The sequence below is a fragment of the Lepisosteus oculatus genome, chromosome 3 (genome assembly GCF_040954835.1).
Source record: "Lepisosteus oculatus isolate fLepOcu1 chromosome 3, fLepOcu1.hap2, whole genome shotgun sequence".
Classification (NCBI taxonomy): domain Eukaryota; kingdom Metazoa; phylum Chordata; class Actinopteri; order Semionotiformes; family Lepisosteidae; genus Lepisosteus; species Lepisosteus oculatus.
In genome coordinates, this window is record NC_090698.1 from 10,828,459 (window position 1) to 10,851,380 (window position 22,922).

A 22,922-nucleotide genomic window follows, 5' to 3' on the forward strand; every position below is an offset into this window, starting at 1 on the left:
TACATTCAATATACTGCACTGCAGTTAGACTAATATTCACTGTGATAGAGTGTACAATATACAGCAGGTGTACAGTGTGTACAGTGTATATACAGTATACAGCAGGTGTACAGTGTATATAGTGTATGTATACAGCAGGTGTACAGTGTCTATAGCGTATGTATACAGCAGGTGTACAGAGTGTACAGTGTCTATAGTGTATGTATACAGCAGGTGTACAGTGTGTACAGTGTGTACAGTGCGTATATACAGCAGGTGTGCAGTGTCTATAGTGTATACTGTATATACAGCAGGTGTACTGTGTCTATAGTGTATATATAAAGCAGGTGTACAGTGTGTATGGTGTATATATACAGCAAGTGTACAGTGTGTACAGTGTGTATATACAGCAGGTTTACAGTGTATATATACAGAATGTGTATACCAGGATACCAGGAGTATAATATGTATAGAATATACAGTATACTGTATACACAGCAGGAGTACAGTGTTTGTAGTGTAGATACACACCAGGACAGTATATATAGTGTGTACAGTACATATACAGCAGCTGTACAGTGCGTGGAGTACATGTACACCAGATGTACATACATAGTACATTCAGCAGATGAGCACATTATATATAACAGGTTTGCAGTAGGTATACTGTGTACTGTTGTGTACAAAGCAGTTGTAGCTTTTATGTAGAAAATAGTTGCATTTATAACTATTGTTTTCATAGACTTGGTAGAGCAGAATTCAGCTGAGGAGTGAACTGAAGGGCCTTGGAGTCTGTGAAGGTCTTGTATAAATCAGCATCATTAAAGATACATGAGCATCGGATCTCTGCTAGGAAAAATCAATGGACAGGTTCACTGCAAGGAACAATTAACGGGCATCAGGGAGCAGGACTCACTCACACAGGCTCAATACACAACGATCAATGGGAAACGATTGCGCCACGCCAGTCTGAGACTCCCGCTGCGCAGCAGTCTGATCCGGTCCAGGATCCTCCAGCCGCAGGGGAGTCAGGAGTCCTGGCGGCGTGGCCGAGCAGCAGCTCGAGAGCAGGAGCAGTGAAGGAGTAACGAAGCTGCACAGCTGGGGCTGGACCTTTCTGCTGGCACCGCAGGCCCACAGGGGCAGCAGAGCGCCAGCCCCCGTCCTCCAGATTACTGTACATGCAGGGGACAAGCGCTGGCGCCAAGCCACATGGAGCCCCCCGTCAGGAGCACACGGTAGGAGCCCCCCGTCGGGAGCACGCGGTCTCCTCAGAGAGTGGGCGCTCCTGCGAATGGACACACAGCAGGACTGGCACCGCCGCAGAGCACAGCAGTTCAAGCACCCCGCGTCTCCTGACACGATCCCGCGCCGCTCGGCCAAGCAAGCAGGGCAGGGTTCCTCTCAGAAAGAGAAAGACGGGCCGAGCTTCGCAGCAGGGCTCCCCCTGGGCCGGAAAACGAAACAAGAGCAACCGGGATAATCCCAGAGCTGAAAGGAGTGGCACACACAGACAGGGCAATCTGGAGAGGAGGAGAGCACGTGGGGTGTGACACACAATTTTCGGCGCTTGCTTGGGTCCTCGGGCGCCGTGTGCAGAAGACAGACATGTCCCAGCCATTCGGAGGCCTGAGGGACTCTGTGTGAAGCTACACAGTGCAGCTGATGGGAGACAAAGAGCAAGTCGACACAGCAGGCATCACCTGGCTGGAAGACATGTCACAGACAGGTTAAAGTCACTCAGTCTCTTTAGGCTTGAGAAGCAGAGGCTGTGGGAGGACTTGACACCACTGAGCGTCTGGAAGGGTCAATGGCAAGGTCATGCCAGAGGACTGAAGATCAGGAGCAGGGGAGAAATAAGGACCCAGACAGACAGTAAGAGAGAGTCCAGTCAAGTTCTTTGCAGAGAGGGTGGTGGGTGTCTGGAACAAGTTGCCCTGCCACCTGGTGAAGGCCAGTTACCCTGGATCCTTCAAGAACTGTCAGGAAAAGACCTTCAGATCAGTCAGCTACCAAGAAACCAAGGTGCTGAAGTGTGATGCTGTTCTATATAAGGACAGAGGACTTCAACCAAACTTGTATTGCTCAGTTCCTTTACATGGCTTTTAAGATTTGTATTCTCACCATCTTGGTCCACATCCCAGAGACTACAGATGAGTAACTGCCTTGTACCCCACTCCGGCGCAGGTGTGCTAAATCCACACTGGATAACACACTGCTGATAATGCTATACACAGTAGCTTACAGTAGCTTTTCAAAGCTGAGAGACTACATGACAAGGGGCTTGATGGAAACTTTCTATAACGCACTCATCATGTCTCTCTCTTTCACACACACACACAGGCTCACTCGCTGCTCCTCTGTCACGGCTGGCCAGCACAGAGTCACTGAACAACGCCTCATTCACAGGGGGAATCCTAGCAACAGATACAGCAGCTGGAAACCATGGCGATAGCATCAGCAGACAAATAAGACTGCAACGTGAGAGAAAGATTAAAGAGAACAGCCTACAGCCAAAGAAGTGGACAGGAGAACAGCCTACAGCCTGAGAGAGGGACAGGAGAACAGCCTACAGCCTGAGAGAGGGACAGGAGAACAGCCTCCAGCCTGAGAGAGGGACAGGAGAACAGCCTCCAGCCTGAGAGAGGGACTGGAGAACAGCCTACAGCCCAAGAGAGGGACAGGAGAACAGCCTACAGCCCGAGAGAGGGAGAGGAGAACAGCCTCCAGCCTGAGAGAGGGACTGGAGAACAGCCTACAGCCCAAGAGAGGGACAGGAGAACAGCCTACAGCCCGAGAGAGGGAGAGGAGAACAGTCTACAGCCCAAGAGAGGGACAGGAGAACAGCCTACAGACTGAGAGAAGGACAGGAGAACAGCCTACAGCCTGAGAGAGGGACAGGAGAACAGCCTACAGCCCGAGAGAGGGACAGGAGAGCAGCCTACAGCCTGAGAGAGGGACAGGAGAACAGTCTACAGCCTGAGAGAGGGACAGGAGAACAGCCTACAGCCTGAGAGAGGGACAGGAGAACAGCCTCCAGCCTGAGAGAGGGACTGGAGAACAGCCTACAGCCCAAGAGAGGGACAGGAGAACAGCCTACAGCCCGAGAGAGGGAGAGGAGAACAGTCTACAGCCCAAGAGAGGGACAGGAGAACAGCCTACAGACTGAGAGAAGGACAGGAGAACAGCCTACAGCCTGAGAGAGGGACAGGAGAACAGCCTACAGCCCGAGAGAGGGACAGGAGAGCAGCCTACAGCCTGAGAGAGGGACAGGAGAACAGTCTACAGCCGGAGAGAGGGACAGGAGAACAGCCTACAGCCCGAGAGAGGGACAGGAGAACAGCCTACAGCCCAAGAGAGGGACAGGAGAACAGCCTACAGCCTGAGAGAGGGACAGGAGAACAACCTACAGCCCGAGAGAGGGAGAGGAGAACAGTCTACAGCCTGAGAGAGGGACTGGAGAACAGCCTACAGCCCAAGAGAGGGAGAGGAGAACAGTCTACAGCCCAAGAGAGGGACAGGAGAACAGCCTACAGCCCGAGAGAGGGGGAGGAGAACAGTCTACAGCCTGAGAGAGGGACAGGAGAACAGCCTACAGCCTGAGAGAGGGAGAGGAGAACAGCCTACAGCCTGAGAGAGGGACAGGAGAACAGCCTACAGCCCAAGAGAGGGACAGGAGAACATCCTACAGCCCGAGAGACGGAGAGGAGAACAGTCTACAGCCTGAGAGAGGGACAGGAGAACAGCCTACAGCCTGAGAGAGGGAGAGGAGAACAGCCTACAGCCTGAGAGAGGGACAGGAGAACAACCTACAGCCTGAGAGAGGGACAGGAGAACAGCCTACAGCCCGAGAGAGAGACAGGAGAACAGCCTACAGCCCGAGAGAGGGACAGGAGAACAGCCTACAGCCTGAGAGAGGGAGAGGAGAACAGTCTACAGCCCGAGAGATGGACTGGAGAACAGCCTACAGCCCGAGAGAGGGACAGGAGAACAGTCTACAGCCTGAGAGAGGGACAGGAGAACAGTCTACAGCCTGAGAGAGGGACAGGAGAACAGTCTACAGCCTGAGAGAGGGACTGGAGAACAGCCTACAGCCTACAGCCTGAGAGAGGGACTGGAGAACAGCCTACAGCCTGAGAGAGGGACTATCTCTCACACACACTGTCCCTCTCAGCGTCCACACTGTCCCTCAGTGTCCACACTGTTCCTGTCTCTCACACCCTGCCCCTGTCTCTTGTGAAGGACTGCCCCCGTCTTTCACACCCTTCCTGTCTCTTGTGAAGGACTGCCCCCGTCTCTCACACCCTTCCTGTCTCTTGTGAAGGACTGCCCCTGTCCTCTCACACACCCTGCCCCTGTCTCTTGTGAAGGACTGCCCCTGTCTCTCACACACCCTGCCCGTCTCTTGTGAAGGACTGCCCCTGTCCTCTCACACACCCTGCCCCTGTCTCTTGTGAAGGACTGCCCCTGTCTCTCACACACCCTGCCCGTCTCTTGTGAAGGACTGCCCCTGTCCTCTCACACGCCCTGCCCCTGTCTCACACAACCTGCCCCTGTCTCTTGTGAAGGACTGCCCCTGTCTCTCACACACCCTGCCCGTCTCTTCTGAAGGACTGCCCCTGTCCTCTCACACACCCTGCCCCTGTCTCTTGTGAAGGACTGCCCCTGTCCTCTCACACACCCTGCCCCTGTCTCTTGTGAAGGACTGCACCTGTCTCACACAACCTGCCCCTGTCTCTTGTGAAGGACTGCACCTGTCTCACACACCCTGCCCCTGTCTCTTGTGAAGGACTGCACCTGTCTCACACACCCTGCCCCTGTCTCTTGTGAAGGACTGTCCCTGTCCTCTCACACAACCAGCCCCTGTCTCACACACACCCTGCCCCTGTCTCTTGTGAAGGACTGCACCTGTCTCACACACCCTGCCCCTGTCTCTTGTGAAGGACTGTCCCTGTCCTCTCACACACCCTGCCCCTGTCTCTTGTGAAGGACTGCCCCTGTCTCTCACACACCCTGCCCCTGTCTCTTGTGAAGGACTGTCCCTGTCCTCTCACACAACCTGCCCCTGTCTCACACACACCCTGCCCCTGTCTCTTGTGAAGGACTGCACCTGTCTCACACACCCTGCCCCTGTCTCTTGTGAAGGACTGCCCCCAGCTCCCCGGCTCCAGCGCGCTTACCTTGCAGCCGAACATGAGCGAGAGTGTCCGGTTACTACAGACCACTTTGCACTGGCACATCACGGGGGAGAAACACTTCACCTTCCTCACGGGGGGGGACATCACGCTGAGCCCCATAGACACCTGCTGACGCGTCCCTGAACCCGGGTTCGGCTCAGCTCGGTCCGCTCTCAGCCCGCTAGCCCTGTCCGGTACAGTACTTCCTCACGGAGACGCAGCGTTTTGAACACAGATACGGTATCATTAATGCGGTAATGTCGGGGATTTTTTTTGTCAAGTTTGCCTCTGTAAATTCCTCTCGGGTTTTTAGATGTTGATAACCCAACACGTAAATCCATCAGCCGCTCATCATGCTCTCTGTTGTCATTAGTACTATCGGTAATTTCGTCATGAGCACTGCAGAATGATCTGCTACCCTTGGCGGCTCTCGTTGTTGCCTCCTAACCCCTGCCGCTCGCTCCGCTCCCTTCTTTCTCCGGATGACTCCGTCCCGACCGGAGCCTCAGAGCCCTCTCCCGCTCCCGCCCACTCGCCGCTGACTGACGGCCGGCAGGAGATCCCCTAGCCAATGGGCTGGCAAGAGCCCTCTCCCGCCCCCGCCCACTCGCCGCTGACTGACAGCCGGCAGGAGATCCCCTAACCAATACGCTGGCAAGAGTCCTCTCCCGCCTTTACCGTAATGACAGTAAGAGCGGGACAAGCCAAAGGAATCCTGACAAACGGGCAAGCGTGAGCGAAAGGGGTAGAAAGACAGGAGTCGGGAAGAGAAAGGGAATGGATACAGAGAGCAGCGGGAGATGCAGCAGGAGAGAGAGAGGGAGACAGAGGGACAGGAGGAAAAGGCTCCTCGTCTTACATCTTGAATAAAATATTTTATTCCATACAGCACGCTGTACCTTAAAATCTCGAATATAAAGGCCCGCTTGAATCTACAAAGGCACCGCCAGCGGGGCCGAACGAGAAGAAAACGAATACAGGAGGAGCCGGTATCTGAACGCCAGAAGCACAGGCATCGGTAAAGCGAATCATAAGAGTGATTTACCCGGGTCAGGCCTCGCCCCGCCCGTGTGTTCAGACTGCCGAGCGAGTCAGACGCTGTTTCCCCCCGAGTAGAAGTCGGGCTGGTTTCTCTTACAGACTGTGGCTTCGCCTCTCTCGCTCTTCACAGTGTCTGGCTGCAGATTAGCGGATTAATCTGTTGTTTCACAGCCCCCTTGAATTTCCTCGGATAACGGATAACCCAGTTAGTTTTATTTTTGGCCGCCTGCTCAGGAAAAAAAAACAAAACAACAAAACGACCGTTTGGTTCGGGGCGCAGTGGCCAAAGAGCGTCACGGCTCCCCCTGCTGGCCGCCGGGGGAACTGACTGCAGGAGTCAGGGGACCTGTCCGTGGTGCTGAACTGTTTTTCGATATTTAACTCTTCCCTAGCAAACAGCTATACTTTTCTTACTATTATGAAAGAGAAAAGCCAGAAGCTAGAGGAGCTAACTCCAGTCTGGCTGCTCAATGGCTCAATGGCTCAGGGCGTCAGCTTCAACACCAGGGCTGACTGGCCATCTTATCCCAGCCTCCCCACTCCTTCAGTAAAGACACACCTGCTGGGCCCAGTCCGGCATGCTCTGCCTCTTAGTTTCCCCTTGCAGGCTCCCATCCTCGCCCTAGGGACCCACAGGCTGTGCTACCCTTCTCACAGGCCTCACCCACAATCAATAATCAATAGGATCTTTTTTTAAAAATCAATGCTCAATTAGCGTCAGGGTGCGGCCAGCTGTTCAACCAGCTGAGAAGAAGCTGCGGGAGAAAACTAATGTTTTCAGGCGGGGAAACGGAACAGGCTGGCTCGTTTTATATCCATCAGTAAACGAAAGCGCCGCGTTAACTGCCAGATTCAACAAATCTGAAGAGATAAAAAAAGATTGTTAATGGTTATTGTTCTTTTCGGAATGCTGATGGGGAGTATTCTGCAAGAGGAGTGCTCACTACGATCACAATTACCGTTACTGCTAAAGAAACACGATTCTCCGTCCAGGAAAAAGATGACAGTCATTATTCTGAACAATAATGTTCAGACACTCAGCCTTAATGACGTTCCTTATCTGATCCTATTTCACAGCAGAGAGGGAGACCCTCTCGTGCTGGCAGAGGACGGCAGCGTGCCTGTGTACTGTGCTGTCTTGTTGCCAGAGGCTTTTAAAATGATTGTTGGTGCTGATCATATTATTGGTGCGGACAGAGCCGTGATACTGTCCCTGGCTCCTCTAATGACTCCAGCAGATCATCGATCACCCTGCGCCGGGCTGCTCCAGAGCACGGAAGCTGCAGACGGCAGTGCGTTTCTCCGGACGGACACGGGAGCCGCACGCACTGCGATCTCCGCGCCGTCACGCAAGATGATGCGTTGCGAACTGCACGGCACTGCTTCTGCAGCACCTGGCATCGAGCCTGTGTGTGCCCCGTGTTGCTAAGTTCTGCGTGCTTTCTGCAGGACATTGTTGTACGGCACACCAATTCGAAAACTCCCCAGCACCCAGAACCCGCTGCCCATAGAAGAATGTGTGCAGGTCAGCTGCTCTTAGGAAGGGTGGGGTGGTGTGGTGCTGGCGCAGTGTGGGGGCGCAGGTACAGGGCAGTACTGGAGCTCTGGGAGGATGACAGGTCAGGGCAGACAGAGACACTGACTCCTCCGCCTCTCACACACACACACACACCCGCGCGCGCCAAGGTGACCTGCCCTCCAGACTCTCCTGGCCCTGTTCGCCTGGCGCCTAGCCACGCCACGGCCGGAATCTGGCGCCGGCGCTCGGGGGCACAGCCACGCTCTGCCCAGGCGGACAGCGGGGCCGGACAGGGGCGATTTGAAGCGGTTCAGCCAAGCAGTGAGGCCTGCGGCTCGGATCTGCAGCCCGGCAGCCCGCCCACCCCCAGCACACCCCCCTCCGAGTGAGCTGACCAGGGTCCTGCAAAGCACACACCCTACAGCTGCAGTGTGGAGAGGACTGGGCAGTGAGACGGGGTCCACACAGGGAACACGCTGCCAGGGACAGACAGTGGGCACCAGGGGGCGCTTCATCACCAGTGCCCACAGGGACTCTTCCAGTCAGTTGTCCTGTGTGGGGAGGCCTGGGCACTGCCCACATAAGGAACGCACTGCTATGCACTGTGGTAGTGTCCCACGCAGCTGGTTGAATAAGTGCCCTGTGTAGTACAGAGCTGTCTTAAAGAAGAAACATTCGGAGCTTTCATTGTATCTGAGAGCTCTTTCTTCACCCTGTGTCCGGGACCTGGGGGCCAGAACTGGGTTCTGGATGTTGTTGGACTGTCAGGAGCTCTCACTTCCTCCAGCCTTGGTTGCCTCTGGGCATGGCTGCACAGGACCCTCTGGCATTGATACTGCAGAGAGCAGAGCACAGCTAACTGGCTGGGTGGTCACCAGCTGAGCACGAGGGCAGGACTGCCAGCAGCCCTCAGAGGGGGACAGGCCTTCTGTTTGTGCTACCCCATGAGGAAGCTGGGCTTCCTAATGCTCCTTTTGAAGTGGAACCCTTCCCAGCAGACAAACAGCAGCCTTTCTGAGCCTTTCTCTGAGATCAGGAGCACACCTGTCTGTCTCTCTGAGGTCCGGAGCACACCTGTCTTTCTCTCTGAGGTCCAGAGCACACCTGTCTGTCTCTCCGAGATTAGGAGCACACCTGTCTGTCTCTCTGAGGTCCAGAGCACACCTGTCTGTCTCTCTGAGATCAGGAGCACACCTTTCTGTCTCTCTGAGATCAGGAGCACACCTGTCTGTCTCTCCGAGGTCCAGAACACACCTGTCTGTCTCTCTCAGGTCTGGAGCACATCTGTCTCTCTGAGGTCCAGAGCATAGCTGTCTGTCTCTCTGAGATCAGGAGCACACCTGTCTATCTCTCTGATGTCTGGAGCACACCTGTCTGTCTCTCTGAGGTCCGGAGCACACCAATCTGTCTCTCTGAGGTCCGGAACCAACCTGTCTGTCTCTCTGAGGTCCAGACCACACCTATCTTTCTCTCTGTGATACAACACTGACAATATATGTCCTTCTGCAGTCCACACAGTTATTCAGAAGCCCAGAAATAGAAAAACAAACATCTTAACAACGCAGAGCTCTTAGACTGTGCTCTCCAGATTAAAATAATTTGATGCTGTAGTGAGACTGAGGTGAATTACTGCAGCAGTGTCATAAAATTTTTAGTAGAGTGCCCCGGCGAGTTTGACTTTTCAAAGTCGTTAAGGGCTGCTGGTTGTATGGTAATCAGAAGAAGAGCAGAGAAAATGAGTTCTGCCTCAGAATGACAAGACAGACACTTCAAAACGATGTACCTAAAAACCCCCGGGTGCTGATGGCAGGAGAGGAATGGGGACCAGACTCAGATTTAACCCCCACTCTCACACACTGCCCTTAATAATAAGAATTAATAATTGCTTACACTTCTGGACACTCCATTCAAAGCGCTTTACAGGTAATGGGGACTCCCCTCCACCACCACCAGTGTGCAGCAGCAACAGCAGCCATAGTGCACCAGTACTCTCCCCACACACCAGCTCTCAGTGGGGAGGAGAGCAGAGTAATGAAGCCAGTTCATAGATGGGGATTATTAAGAGGCCAATGGGAAATGTATCTGGGAAGCCAGAGTAACACCGCTACTCTTTATGGGAAATACCCTGGGATTTCTAATGACCACAGAGAGTCAGGACCTCGGTTTTATATCTCCTCTGAAGGACGGCGCCTTTTTACAGTATAGTGTCCCCATCACTCTACTGGGGCATTAGGTCCCACACAGACCACAGGGTGAGCGCCCCCTGCTGGCCCCACTAACACCTCTTCCAGCAGCAGCCGTAGTTTTCCCCAGCAGGTCTCCCATCCAGGTACTGGCCAGGCTCACACCTGCGGAGCTCCAGTGGGGCTGCCAGCTGGGAGTTGCAGGGTGATATGCTGCCGGCATACTGATCATCCCTACTGATCTCCTTCGAGTTCTGGTGGTTTAGCAGTGGGTCTGTCCTGCTGGTAGTGCGTCTGTCATGGCCATCGTGGATGGCCAGGGTTCGAATCAGGAAACGAATTCATACGGAGCGGGATGCTGGACTCCGCGGAGCTAACAGCAGGGATGCTGTGCTAGTCCAGTACTGTTTGGTGGAAGGGAAGTTGTGTGCCTTTGGGTTGAAAGCCTGTACTGCGGTCAGGTATATCAGCAGTGGTTCTGTGATGGAGATCCTTTTGATCTTACGTTTGAAACCGGAGCGTCCGAAGGGATGACATCACCCCATCCCAATTCGCTCCCCCTGGGTGAGCTCAGCTCTGCCAGGGGAAAGGAAGCACAGAGAGGTATTTTCACAGCACAATTACTGCATTTCCTATTCTATTGCCATTCATATCGAAATAATTCCTTCAAAAATGATTGTAGGGCCTGGTCCTAGTTACTGGCTTACTTATTACCAGTACAAGCAAGAACACCGTCTTTCGGATGAGACATTAAACCGAGGTCCTGACCCTCAGTGTCATTAAAGATCCCCGGGCATTTCTCGATAAGAATAGGGAGTTCTCCCAGTGTCTGGGCCAAATGTCCCCCCTCAGCCTGTACCGTGGCCTCCAGAGTGTCCCCATGTACGATTGGCTTGCACTTGTCCTGTGATGGACTGGCGTCCTGCCCAGGGCGTACCCTGCCTTGCGCTCGGCTCTGCGCCACACCGGAGGGTACAAAGCGGTTTGGAAAAGGACACGACATGCCAAACAAGAACACATCCTAAAACAACAGGAACGTGTTATTAACTGCCTATCCGGCAGCAATCACACCTCTTTCTCTTGACGGCAGTTACTCGCTCAGCTGGCCGGGCTGCGACAGGACGCCGCTACAGCTTCACGCTGCGTCTCGCACTGCCAGACTGAAAGCAGGACTGAGCCATCGCACGCCCTCCCGCGCGGGAGGCTGTCGCCGACGTGCAGTTGCGGCTGCGGCCGCGCGGTGGGGCCGGGGAGCCGGCCGGCGGCGGTATTGTGCATTCCGCTCAGGACTGACTGCGGCGGGCGGCTGCGCGCGCGCCCGCGGGCCCGCGCACAGGAGCGCGCTGCCGCTCCCACCCCGGCACGAGCCCGCGCGCCCCCGGCGGCACGGGGCGACAGACCCGGGTCCGAGGCGTGGCGCTTTCACACAGCGCTGAACCTACAGCCCTGTTTTGTCTCAATTATACAACTCACGGGCTTGAGGTTTATATGCGTTTAGATACGACTGACACTGATGCAGGCGCGAACTCGCACAAGCAGCGATGCCGACAGAAACACGGGATTCTAAATCAGCGGTATTACATCCACACAATTTGTCAACGCAAACACATATATACACAAACCCTTACACATATTTAAAAAGACATTTAAGTAACAGCCTTTTCATATATACATACTACAGAACTTGCAATACAAGAAAAAAAAGATTTAAAAAATCATTAAATCTGTAGACTGTGAGGACACAGTCCAGCTCATCTGTATCTTCACATTCACACTCATCACCATCAGATCTGTAGAGACTGTAAAGACACTCAGTCCAGCTCATCTGTATCTTCACATTCACACTCCTCACCATCAGATCTGTAGAGACTGTAAAGACACTCAGTCCAGCTCATCTGTATCTTCACATTCACACTCATCACCATCAGATCTGTAGAGAACATCTGTACATCACTAGTGTCAAGACAGCCCAACAGATTCTCAGCTTTTGGCTCAGGGTTCTGTGGACCAATGTTGAGACCAGATCTCTCACTGCAGAGTTCAGAGGTTCAGTCCAGTTTGCCCTGCAGGAATTCAGCGATCAGCAGCCTCTGGGTCGCCTCACATGGCAAAGCACAGACACAGGACGGAGCCCCAAGAGCCCATGGGACCCTGCACAGAGAGAAGGCCAAGGGAAAGCCTGCTGTCGCTACAGGGAGCCCAGCTGAAGCTGGAATAACCAGCTACACATACCACACATACCTCAGACTGACAATCAGTCCATCTGGGAGTTCTGACCTAGCAGCAAAGGCACTGAAGGAGAAGGCATGCAGAACCTACTACACCATTCGAAGTAGACTCCACAACATCATAGTAGTTCAGGTGGGTAGCTGCGTCAGCATGCGTAGGCTGCAAAGGAACAAGTAATAGGTTCATTCCATGCTGAAAAAAAGAAGAAAGAGAACACAACGTTTCAGCCGTGGAGTCTTCTTCAGGTGACCTGAAGAAGGCTCCACGGCCGAAACGTTGTGTTTTCTTTCTTCTTATTTTTAGCAAGGAATAAACCTATTACTTGTTCCTCCACAACATCATGCCTCCCATACAAATTTGAAAGTGTATCCAACCCATTGCCCTATATGGCAGTGCAGTCTGGGGTCCACTCACCGACCAGGATTACACTCAATGGGACAAAACACCCCATAGAAACCGCACACAGAGTTTTGTAAAAACATCCCCCGAGTACAGAGAAAAACTCCTAACAGCACATGCAGGGCTGAATTAGACCAATACCAATTACTAATCAGCATAAAGATGAGAGCAATCAAATACTGGTTACACCTGAGAAACACTGCCCAGAACTTGTACCACCACAAGGCCCTGCTGAGCCAGGAGCTGAGCCCGGAGAAGAGCTCCCTCAGCCAGCTGGTCCAGAGGCTCACCGACACCAGCCAGCTAAAACAGCACGAACCACACTCAACCAAATCACAGCAGAAGAGAAACACCACCACCTTACCCACGAGGACACACACACAAGCACTACACAATCCAGAATGGAACAGAATCTTAAACAGATGATTTGAATATCACACTATCACAATTTGAATTGGATGATTTGAATAACACACTATCTGAATATCTGACCAGGGTAAGAAATAGCAAAAAGAAACAGATCCTGACAAAGTACAGGGACTGGCCATAGAAACCGGGCGACACAGGTAGACCTGGCTGCCCAGAGAGGACAGGCTGTGCTCCCACTACCAGCAGGGAGAAACAGAGACAGAGGTGCACTTGCTACTGCATGGAGACAAACATTCTTCCCAAAAATAACAAATCTAATACCAGAATTCCCATACCTGCCAGAATGAGAACAGGCTTCCTATCCTACTGGGAGAGGGGGAAGGGAACTCAATTGAGCAGGCAGCCCTGTACAGTGTGTGATTTCCTGTCACAGCCTGAGGAACAGTGAGCCTGTCTCTCAATAGTGTTCTGTGTTGTATGTTGTATGTTAATGTTCAGTGATGTATTTGTATTATACATGAATGTACAGTTGTTGCTGTGTTGGGTGTATCTGCAACACTGCAACACTGTTATTTATCAGTCATGCCAATAAAGTTGTTTGGAATTGAATAGTTGGGAGCAAATGACACTCAGCAACCCTCCCATCTCCCTCTCTCCCCCTCTCTCCTCTCTCCTCCCATCTCTTTTCCCTCCCATCTCCCTTCTCTCTCCTCTCGTCTCCCTCGCTGTGCTCCCATCTCTCCCTCTCTCTCCGCTCTCCTGTGCGAGTCTCCGCTCTGCAGCACGTACAGTTCAATCTGGAACGTTCACTGGTTTCCATGGATATCCTGCTTCGAAAACAGAGCCCTAACCTTGATTGTGATTCCAAACAGGAAGGACACAAATAACCAACTCATGTGTTTAACAGCAGTTCCTGGTCAAACAACAGCTCCCAGTCACAGAGCCCAGCCAGCGAGCTCTCACACCCACGGGCAAGACAACACCCCTCCAGTCTGGGCTCAGTCAACAGCCCCCCAAGACTGGGGTGTCCACAAGTGGCGGTGCACGATAAGCCAAGTGCTGCTGGGGGGGTGTGGCCTCAAGTCTGCCAAGGTGTGCTCGGCTTGTTGCTCAAGAGCGCCCCCTTTCTGTGAAACGTTGGCTGAGTAAAACATAGTGGGGCCTGCCCAGAGAGTCCTCACCACGCCCCCCACTGGTACACACACCTGGAGATTTCTTGTTCTGCGCACACACACACACACACACACACACACACACACACACACACACAGCTGTGGCAAGAACACGAATCTGTGATGTGCAGGTTTGCTGCAACCCCAATGAAGGGCACACATCCAGGCAGTGCGTGCACTGGGACTGGAGTGGTCACAATGAAAAGGCAACTGTAGTTCAGGTCCAATGTGAAACAGTCAACAGAAATCAATTAACCAATCAATAATCAATCTGACAGCATAACCTAAGAGCATTATGAGCCCTGTATTCAAGAACACCTCTGGATAGTTTATCGCGAGCAGAATTTGTTTTAACATCCATCACGCATCTGAAAAGCCTCATTTGATTTATGTTTAAGTGAAAAATATCAATTTGATTTTTGCCTTCAACACCTCTTCCGTCTCCAGTCTGAAGTCACTATAGCTTCTAAGCAAAGGTTCTGCTTTGTTTTGGTTTTTGGAAAATCTTGCTATTCGGTGATTGAAAGGAGACTTCGTCTGAGCTGAGCCCCAGCCCAAGCTGCCAGCACGTCTCGGAAGGAGCGAAGCCCTTGTCCGAGTTGGAGTCTAGGCCCGGGCAGGCTGGCGTCACCGAACTCTGGGATCAGTGAGCTCATGAGCAAGCAGACGAATCAGCTGGGCTGAAAGGAGCTCTGCTCGCTGTGTTCTTCCTCGTGTTCACACTGAAGTAGGCGAGGGCCTGAAGGAAGCAGGAGGCCCGCCGGTCAGTCCAGTCTCCCTGCAGCAGGTTCTGTGCTCTGTGGCCCGCAGACAGAACCTCAGCCACTGCCCAGATGAGCGAATCGCTGAGTGCGACGGGACGGCCGGCGCTCGCCTGCGACATGTCAGGGAACACGGACACCTCGCCACCGCCCGCCCTCGCCACACGGGGGCGCCGTGCTGAGGCCAGAGACAGGGAAACCTGCACAAGCAGATTCCCGCTTTTACTTCTCAGAAAACCAGCACTGCAAACAGCCCCCTCCTCACTGGCAGCCACCCAGGCTGGATATGGCCAATCGCTGACCAGCTCGCTAGAGTGAGAGCCAACTGGGAGGCCAACACGGCCCTCAGCGGCAGCAGCACACAGGCCAGCCACAGGGGGGCGCTCCTGTGCAGCGGGCTGAGAAGACTGCCCCACCTCGGTCAGTGGGGCTGCTGACAGTAATTCAAGATAAAATAGCCAAAGAATTACAGCCTGCGGACATGTTAAAGGTTTTCCCCAGTTAACTGAATTATTGCACCAGTGAAATAATGAGCAGCCGGGAAGAGAATGAGAGTTTCTTCAGAAACACGATTTGACTTCCACAGTCACTGTCGCGTTAGGGCACCTGTTTCAATCAACAAATTAAGAACAATAATTCTTTTTTCCCCTCTTCCTTCAAAGAAACCTGCTTGTTTTAGGGTGCCTGCCGCCAGCTGAATCGCAGCCGCTGCACAGCGGACAGTTTCACCAGGAATGGCGGTGTGGCTCCACTTTCTAATTCGTTAATTCATCACTGCACAATTCTCTAATTACAGCGCCATTCTGCACTTAATTACAGCACCACTGCCCCCTTAATTGAAGTTCTTCTCGGCACTATGGAATGCAGACAAATCCCAGTACCGCCTGGTGAAGCACTCCTGACTCCTCCAACAGCGCCGTGCCGCTCGCGGACCTGACGAAGCTCAAATAACGCAGCTGGCTAAAACCACAGCAGCACAGCAGCAATCCCTCTTAAGACGTTTGTCCCACAGCACTGCGAGGACGTCTGCTGGGACTGACTTTGTGGACGCCTGTGCGGAGCTGGAATAGCTGGATCAGGTATTTGGAAGGCCCTGGCCCTGGTTGTCTTCTCTGTTCAGGACGATAAGATTCAGCTCCTCTGGCCTGTCAGTGGAGGGCACATCTTACAGTGTATCTGGCTGCTCTTCTCTGGACTGGGTCTGGAGCAGGACTTTTTGTTTTTGTAATGTGGCGACCAAATCTGTGCATGCTGTTCTACCTGAGGGTTTTAACTTTGGGCCGTCCATTTCGAACTAAACTTCCCTCGCTTTGCCTCCTCCGCTGCTTCCTCGAGAGGCACAGCGGGCAGCAGCATAGGCGTTCTCACGGAGGAAGTCACTGTACGTCACGGGGGCGGCGGGATCTGCTGGCGGCCCTCCGGACCTCCTCTCTGTATCGTGTTGGCCCCAGGGGCAACAGCAGGGATGAGCCATCAGCTCTTTCTGAGTGAGTCCTCGAGGGGCACTTATTCTCCACCCCAGCAACAGCAGCAATGCTAGTGCTACTGATTAACAGAACAATATTAACAGGCTCTGCAGTGAGCACTGCTGCCTCACAGCTCTTGGGTCCTGGGTTTGTTTCCAGTCTGGGGATCCTTCTGTTTGGAGTTTGCATGGTCTCCTCAGGGTGTCTCTAAATGGTCCTTGAAAGTGAGAGTATGTGGAGGTAGGAGGCACCTAGAAGGGTGTTTACAGGGAACGCAAAGCTGAATTTACACATGAAAAACATTCCAGTTTATGGTGATGTAATTTATATGGTATTTCTAATCATCTGGGAAAGGAAGTTAACACTTCCAGAATGTTAAAATTATGTTATGCTATGATTCTATAACACATTAATTAGGCCTCATTGAGAATATTGTGTACAATTTTGGTCAGGGCGTTATAGAAAAGATACTGCTGCTCTGGAATCAGTCCGGAGAAGAGCGACCAGATGCCTTCCCAGGTGTCCAATGTCCTACACTGATGGGTGAAAGGAACTGAATCTCTTCGGTCTTGAGCAGGAAAGACTAGGAAGGCACCTGATAGGAGCACCCAAACACCTCAGGGCATCACCACGCTCCGCCCAGAGAACTGAACAGACTCAACAGTGACACACGAGCCAGAGGGCACAAGTGGAAGCTAAGTGGAAGCACATTTAAAATGGAGAACTGGAGGAAAGTCCCTGCACACGTCTGTGCACAGAGGGTTGTGGGAGGGTTGAACAACCTACCCTGTCATGCTGTTGAGGCCGATACCACCCCAGCTTCTTTCAAGCAATGACAGGATGAGATCTTTGGATCAATCGACTATTAAATACCAAGCAGGCTGGATGGCTCTTGTGTGTCTCACTCGTGGGGTACTACGAGGAAGAGCAGATGTGCTCCTCTGACACGCCCCTCCGTGATAGCCGTTAGCCGTGTGACACGCACTGCCCCCCCTCCGTTCTGCAGCAGAGTCTTGCAGTAGAACACCGCCCTCCCACTGCCGGGCAGAGCAACAGGTGCACCAACCCCGCGCCAGGTCCTGCTGTTTGACACGGGTTACTGGACCTGCTGGAGTTACAGGGCTGCTGCAATTACAGCAGGGGCAGTACACACACACGCGCACACGTAGAGACAGGCCTGTCTCCTTCTCACACACAAGCACGCTACATGTGACATGTCTGCTGGAGGTCTCAGGCACACGCCTTCTCCGAGCGCACACGCACAGCACACGGAAACACCAGCTGGGCAACGCGCCAGGGTTCACAAGCACCGAAACCAGCTGAAAGAACTTGAGCCACTTCGACATGCGCACACACACACACACGCCAGACCCACCGCCGGCCTAAAGACGCGCAGCTTCACAGAGAAACAGCCCACAGCAGCGACAACAGCGCGGCGGGGAGAGGCAGAGACAGAGCAGAGAGCAGAGGGAGGGAGAGATGGAGGGAAGGAGGAGGAGAGAACAGGGTGAGAGAGACACGGCAGCAGGACACACAGCACAAGTGTCGCCACACGTCCACTCCCTGCCACGCCATACGCACCCCTGCGAAAAACACACGGGGAAGGGAAAGGGGTGTGTGCGGCGGGAGGGGGCAGAGCAGGCAACTCTTAGCGCATCTCCTCTAAACAACTCCGGGGCCCTACAGACAGACAAGCAGACAGACAGGCAGCAGGGGCAGGCGGATAGACACACAGACAGATTGGAGCAGACAGACAGGCAGGCAGATAGACACACAGACAGATTGGAGCAGACAGACAGGCAGGCAGGCAGATAGACAGACAGACAGGCAGACAGGCAGGCAGATAGACACACAGACAGTCAGACACACAAATTACATCGCCTGCAACCCCCCCCTCATTACAACAAACGCAACTCCTTCTCTCCACTGAACAATCCCACTAACAAGGCTTCAGCCAGCAGCGGCGGCGGCGGAGGCAGCCCCGCGCTCCGGCGAGACGCGAAGCAGGGCTATCACACAGGCTCCAGGAGCGGACCTACCACGCAGGAACAGAGAGACGTCAACTTCGGTCTTCCCTTCATCAGTAAGTGGGCAAAAAAATGAAGCGATTTCCTAGGCGCTTGGAGAGAGAGGGAGAGAGGAGAGAGAGAGGGGCTGAGGAGAAGGAGGAGGGGGTTTCTGGGAAGGGGAGGTGGGGAAGGGGTAGGAGCTGGAAGGAGGAGGTGGGGGGTTTGGAAAGTAGAGGGCTAAGGAAAGGACTCCGGGGGAAAAACAGGGGGATAATCTGGAATAACAGAGGAAAAAAGAGGAGGGGGAAGGGAGGGAGAGAAAGGTGGGGATGACAGGGAGAGGAGGAGGGTTGGGGGGCGAAAGACAGAGAGCCAGGGATTTTCCCTTGGAAGCAGTCAGGCAGTATTTGGGAATGTCGTGCTGTTGTATTGATCACACTGGGTAGCAAAACTCCCGACTGAATGACTGGGCTGTGATTCACACAGTGCGAGCGCGCGCGCGTGTGTGCGTGTGTGTGTGACGGAGAGGGAGAGCGAGAGAGAGACGGAGAGGGAGAGAGATTCTCACCTACGCTTTCTGAACATCTTTCCCTTCAACCGATGAGTGCTATCTTCCTTTTTTTAATCACAGTCTTAGATTTCTGTTCTCTCCTTTTCCCATTTCCATCTCTCCCTCGCTCACTCCCCACTCCTCACCTCCTTCCATTATCTAGAGTTCGAGAGAGAACGAAGGAGAAAGCCCAATGACTGATACTGGATAACAACCACTCAGGTACGGTAACATAGGCGCCAAACAGAATCATACCTAACAATATCTGTACCCCCAGACACCCCAATATAATACTTCTATTACACTACCAGTCAATGCAATGTACTCCTAGGCTATCCACTGTAACCCTATAGTGCTCAAACACACTGTACCCCAAATATATTCAAATGAACTACTGTACCTCACTCGGTTACACCCAGGCAATCCATTGTGGCCTAAGTACACACAGTCAGCTCCACTTCTGCTGCACCATACGCAGCCAGTTCACTGGGCCCTGCCTCTGCCCCAACATAGAAACCCCACAGCCCTTTACTGGAGCAGCTCCTGTGCCGGCAGTTCCACTAGGGAGCACTTGTACAAATCAAGTTCCTGGCTTAGAGGAATGTAGCACAGACGGTAAAGGAACCGAGTATCTTCAGTCTTGAACAGAAGAAACCACAAGGGGGACTTGATGTACTTGATGTAAGTGTTCGGGTTCTGAAAGGTTACAGAGAAATCCAACCCAGGTGGTTTCACGTTAGGGCCTCTCGTGAAACAGCCTTGCTGGGACACAAGCAGAGACTGTACAAAGCACATTCAGGGCCGAGAGCAGCAGGCGTTTTACACAAAGGGTGGCGGGTGTCTGGAATGAGCTGCCCAGCTGTGTTACAGAAGGAGCTTCTCTGGGCTCCTTCAAGAATCGGCTGAATGAAGAAATCCTCGTCAGTCAGAGAGGCAGCTGGGCTGACTGGGGCTCCGCTTGCCTGTGAGGGTTCCGAGACTCTGGTCCTGCTTCCGGCTCTATCCTTTGTCGGACAATAAATTACAACGGACAAAACTTCGGACCACCCTTGTTCCGCCCTTCCTTCCCTGTGTTGGTTCTCTTCTTCCGGAGGGCTGTATCCGAAGTGTAGCGAGAGCTGCTGCCAATGCAGGCGGAGAGTGCCTATTGCCATTCTCTCTCTCTCCCTCTCTCCCTCGCTGATGTAACTGTTCTAACTGTTATTTAGAATTAAAGTGCGTTATTTAAAGATCCTGCTAATGAAGTGAGGGATCGGGAGTATAAATAGACGGCTCGCGCTGCCAGTTAGGGGGCCTGGTGAAGTGATCTGGGAAGTTTTTCTGCTGCGATGGGGTGCAGTGGGGGCTGAACCGGGCTGCACTGTGTAGAACTGGGCTGGACAGGACTGCTCTGGATTCAAGCGTGACGGCCTGGGGGCCGGTGGTCCGGACTGGACGGGGCTGGCCTGACGGGCTGCCTGCGATATTAAAATGCCGCGGCTCTGGGTTGGGCACTGGAGAGCCGCAGCACAGCCTCGCTGCGCGGCAGGGGCTGGAGTCGCAGAGTCAATGCGACAGCACCAGCGCCAACGGCAGGACAACCTCCAGCCAACACGTCAGCCACGCTGCGCTCCTCTACCGTACTCCATCTGCGGGGAGATGAAGGGAGGGGCGATGCCCAGCTCCTGGATGAGCGGGGCCCTAGCGGACTGGGGGTCTCACGCGAGCAGCAGTGATGCGCTGCTGACGGAGGAGCCCTCTCAGGCTCTGCTATTCGGTGGCAACAAAGTTCCTGAAATGTGGCTGAAATATATAGAGTAACTGCAATCCAGAAACGAGTCAGGCTGCTGAACCACAGATCAGTCGGCATGAACACTTCAGCAAATAAAGGATGAGCCTCTCTCATTTCCCTCTTCCATCCCTCGCTCCGTCCCCTCCTTTCCTCTCTCCTCCCTCACTCTGCTCCCTTCCCCTGTTCCTCAGTCTCCTCTCTCCTCCCTCACTCTGCTCCCTTCCCCTGTTCCTCAGTCTCCTCTCTCCTCCCTCACTCTGGTCCCTTTCCCTGTTCCTATGTCTCCTCTCCTCTCTCCTCCCTCACTCTGGTCCCTTTCCCTGTTCCTATGTCTCCTCTCCTCTCTCCTCCCTCAATCTGCTCCCTTCCCCTGTTCCTCAGTCTCCTCTCTCCTCCCTCACTCTGGTCCCTTTCCCTGTTCCTATGTCTCCTCTCCTCTCTCCTCCCTCACTCTGGTCCCTTTCCCTGTTCCTATGTCTCCTCTCCTCTCTCCTCCCTCAATCTGCTCCCTTCCCCTGTTCCTCAGTCTCCTCTCTCCTCCCTCACTCTGGTCCCTTTCCCTGTTCCTCTGTCTCCTATCCTCTCTAATCCCTCACTCTGCTCCCTTTGCCTGTCCCCTCTCCTCTCACTCTGCTCCCTTTCCTTTCCTCAGTCTTCTCTCCTCCATCACTCTGCTCCCTTTCCCTGTTCCTCAAACTCCTCTCTCCTCCCTCACTCTGGTCCCTTTCCCTGTTCCTATGTCTCCTCTCCTCTCTCCTCCCTCACTCTGGTCCCTTTCCCTGTTCCTATGTCTCCTCTCCTCTCTCCTCCCTCAATCTGCTCCCTTCCCCTGTTCCTCAGTCTCCTCTCTCCTCCCTCACTCTGGTCCCTTTCCCTGTTCCTCTGTCTCCTATCCTCTCTAATCCCTCACTCTGCTCCCTTTGCCTGTCCCCTCTCCTCTCACTCTGCTCCCTTTCCTTTCCTCAGTCTTCTCTCCTCCATCACTCTGCTCCCTTTCCCTGTTCCTCAAACTCCTCTCCTCTCTCCTGCCTCACTCTGCTCCTTTCCCGTTCCTCAGTCTCCACTCTCCTGCCTCACTCTGCTCCTTTTCCCTGTTCCTCAGTCTCCTCTCTCCTGCCTCACTCTGCTCCCTTTCCCTGTTCCTTGGTCTTCTCTCTCCTCCCTCACTCTGCTCCCTTTCCCTGTCTCCTCTCCTCTCCCTCACTCTGCTCATTTTCCCTGTCCCTGTCTCCTCTCCTCTCTCACTCTGCTCCCTTTCCCTGTCTCCTCTCCTCTCTCCTCCCTCACTCTGCTCCCTTTCCCTGTCTCCTCTCCTCTCTCCTCCCTCACTCTGCTCCCTTTCCCTGTCTCCTCTCTCCTCCCTCACTCTGCTCTCTTTCCCTGTTCCTCTGTCTCCCTCTCCTGTTTACCTTGTTCCTTGTCTTTCCATCTCCCTCTGTTTCCTGTCTACCCCTCCATTCCCCTTGCCCTCTGTGTCCCCCCACCCCTCTCGTTTTCCAGGATTGCTACCTCCAGTATTCTCTCCACGATGCCCCTGTCACATCGTCATGGCAACAATCGGGACCTGATAGCTCAGTTGCTAGGCAACTGACATCATCGGTGAAAAGTATGGGAAGATAAAAAAAATGTCTGAACTGAAAAAACCTGCGGAGTTGGGAGGGGTGTGTGTTATGAATATGTGTGCATGCACATCTGCATGACAAGCTCACGTGTTTGTGTGTCACTCCATTGCGGGCATGCCTCTGTCTGTGGGGCCAGTGCACACCTCAACACGTGTGTCAGTGTGTACACAGCTGCAGACTCAAGTGTTGTCCCCTGTGTCTGAGACAATATGTTTACACTGATTTACAGCATGTAATTAATACTGTTCCCTTAGCTGCAGTACCTCATTACTGAACACTCATTCACCCCTGCCAGAGGCTGTTAAGTTGCTGAATGAACTACTAAAGTTCAGGGGTTCTGATTTATCACAGACGCTTTGTAGACTTTTGCATTTTGTCTTAAGTAAGTCACTATACACTGCACAGACACTGTGGAGTTAAAATACTCTAGACAGAGTATCATATATCCCACTATAGCACTGCAAGTACAGCTGAGTGAGCACCTGCAACCAGTAAAACCTGGAGTGGAAGAGACTGCTGTGTAATGGGAGTCTGATTTACTGCACTCTCAAACCTGGAGTGGATCAAAGCCCAAGCAGAGACACTGCTGCTGGACCTGTGAAGTCCTTGAGATCCTCAAGGCTAGTGTGTGAGTCAGCTCGCAAGTCAGTGTGCCAGTCTGCCATCATCTTTCCT

General features: G+C 53.3%; 1 protein-coding gene across 9 annotated transcripts in view; it reads right to left on the reverse strand.

Moving 5' to 3' along the window:
- LOC102694789 (disks large homolog 4-like) overlaps window positions 1-22,922 on the reverse strand; it is a 111,818-nt gene that overhangs the window by 58,544 nt on the left and 30,352 nt on the right. The window contains exon 1 of one of the 9 annotated variants that reach the window (XM_069186787.1): window positions 18,335-18,777. The exons of 6 other annotated variants lie outside the window; for them this stretch is intronic. In XM_069186787.1, coding sequence (XP_069042888.1) covers window positions 18,335-18,376 — 42 coding nt within the window. In that variant the 5' untranslated portion in view covers window positions 18,377-18,777. Of the gene's footprint in view, window positions 1-5,159; window positions 5,998-18,334; window positions 18,778-22,922 lie in introns of those variants that run through there. 2 more of the 9 variants (XM_069186786.1, XM_069186784.1) reach the window with 2 other exon arrangements.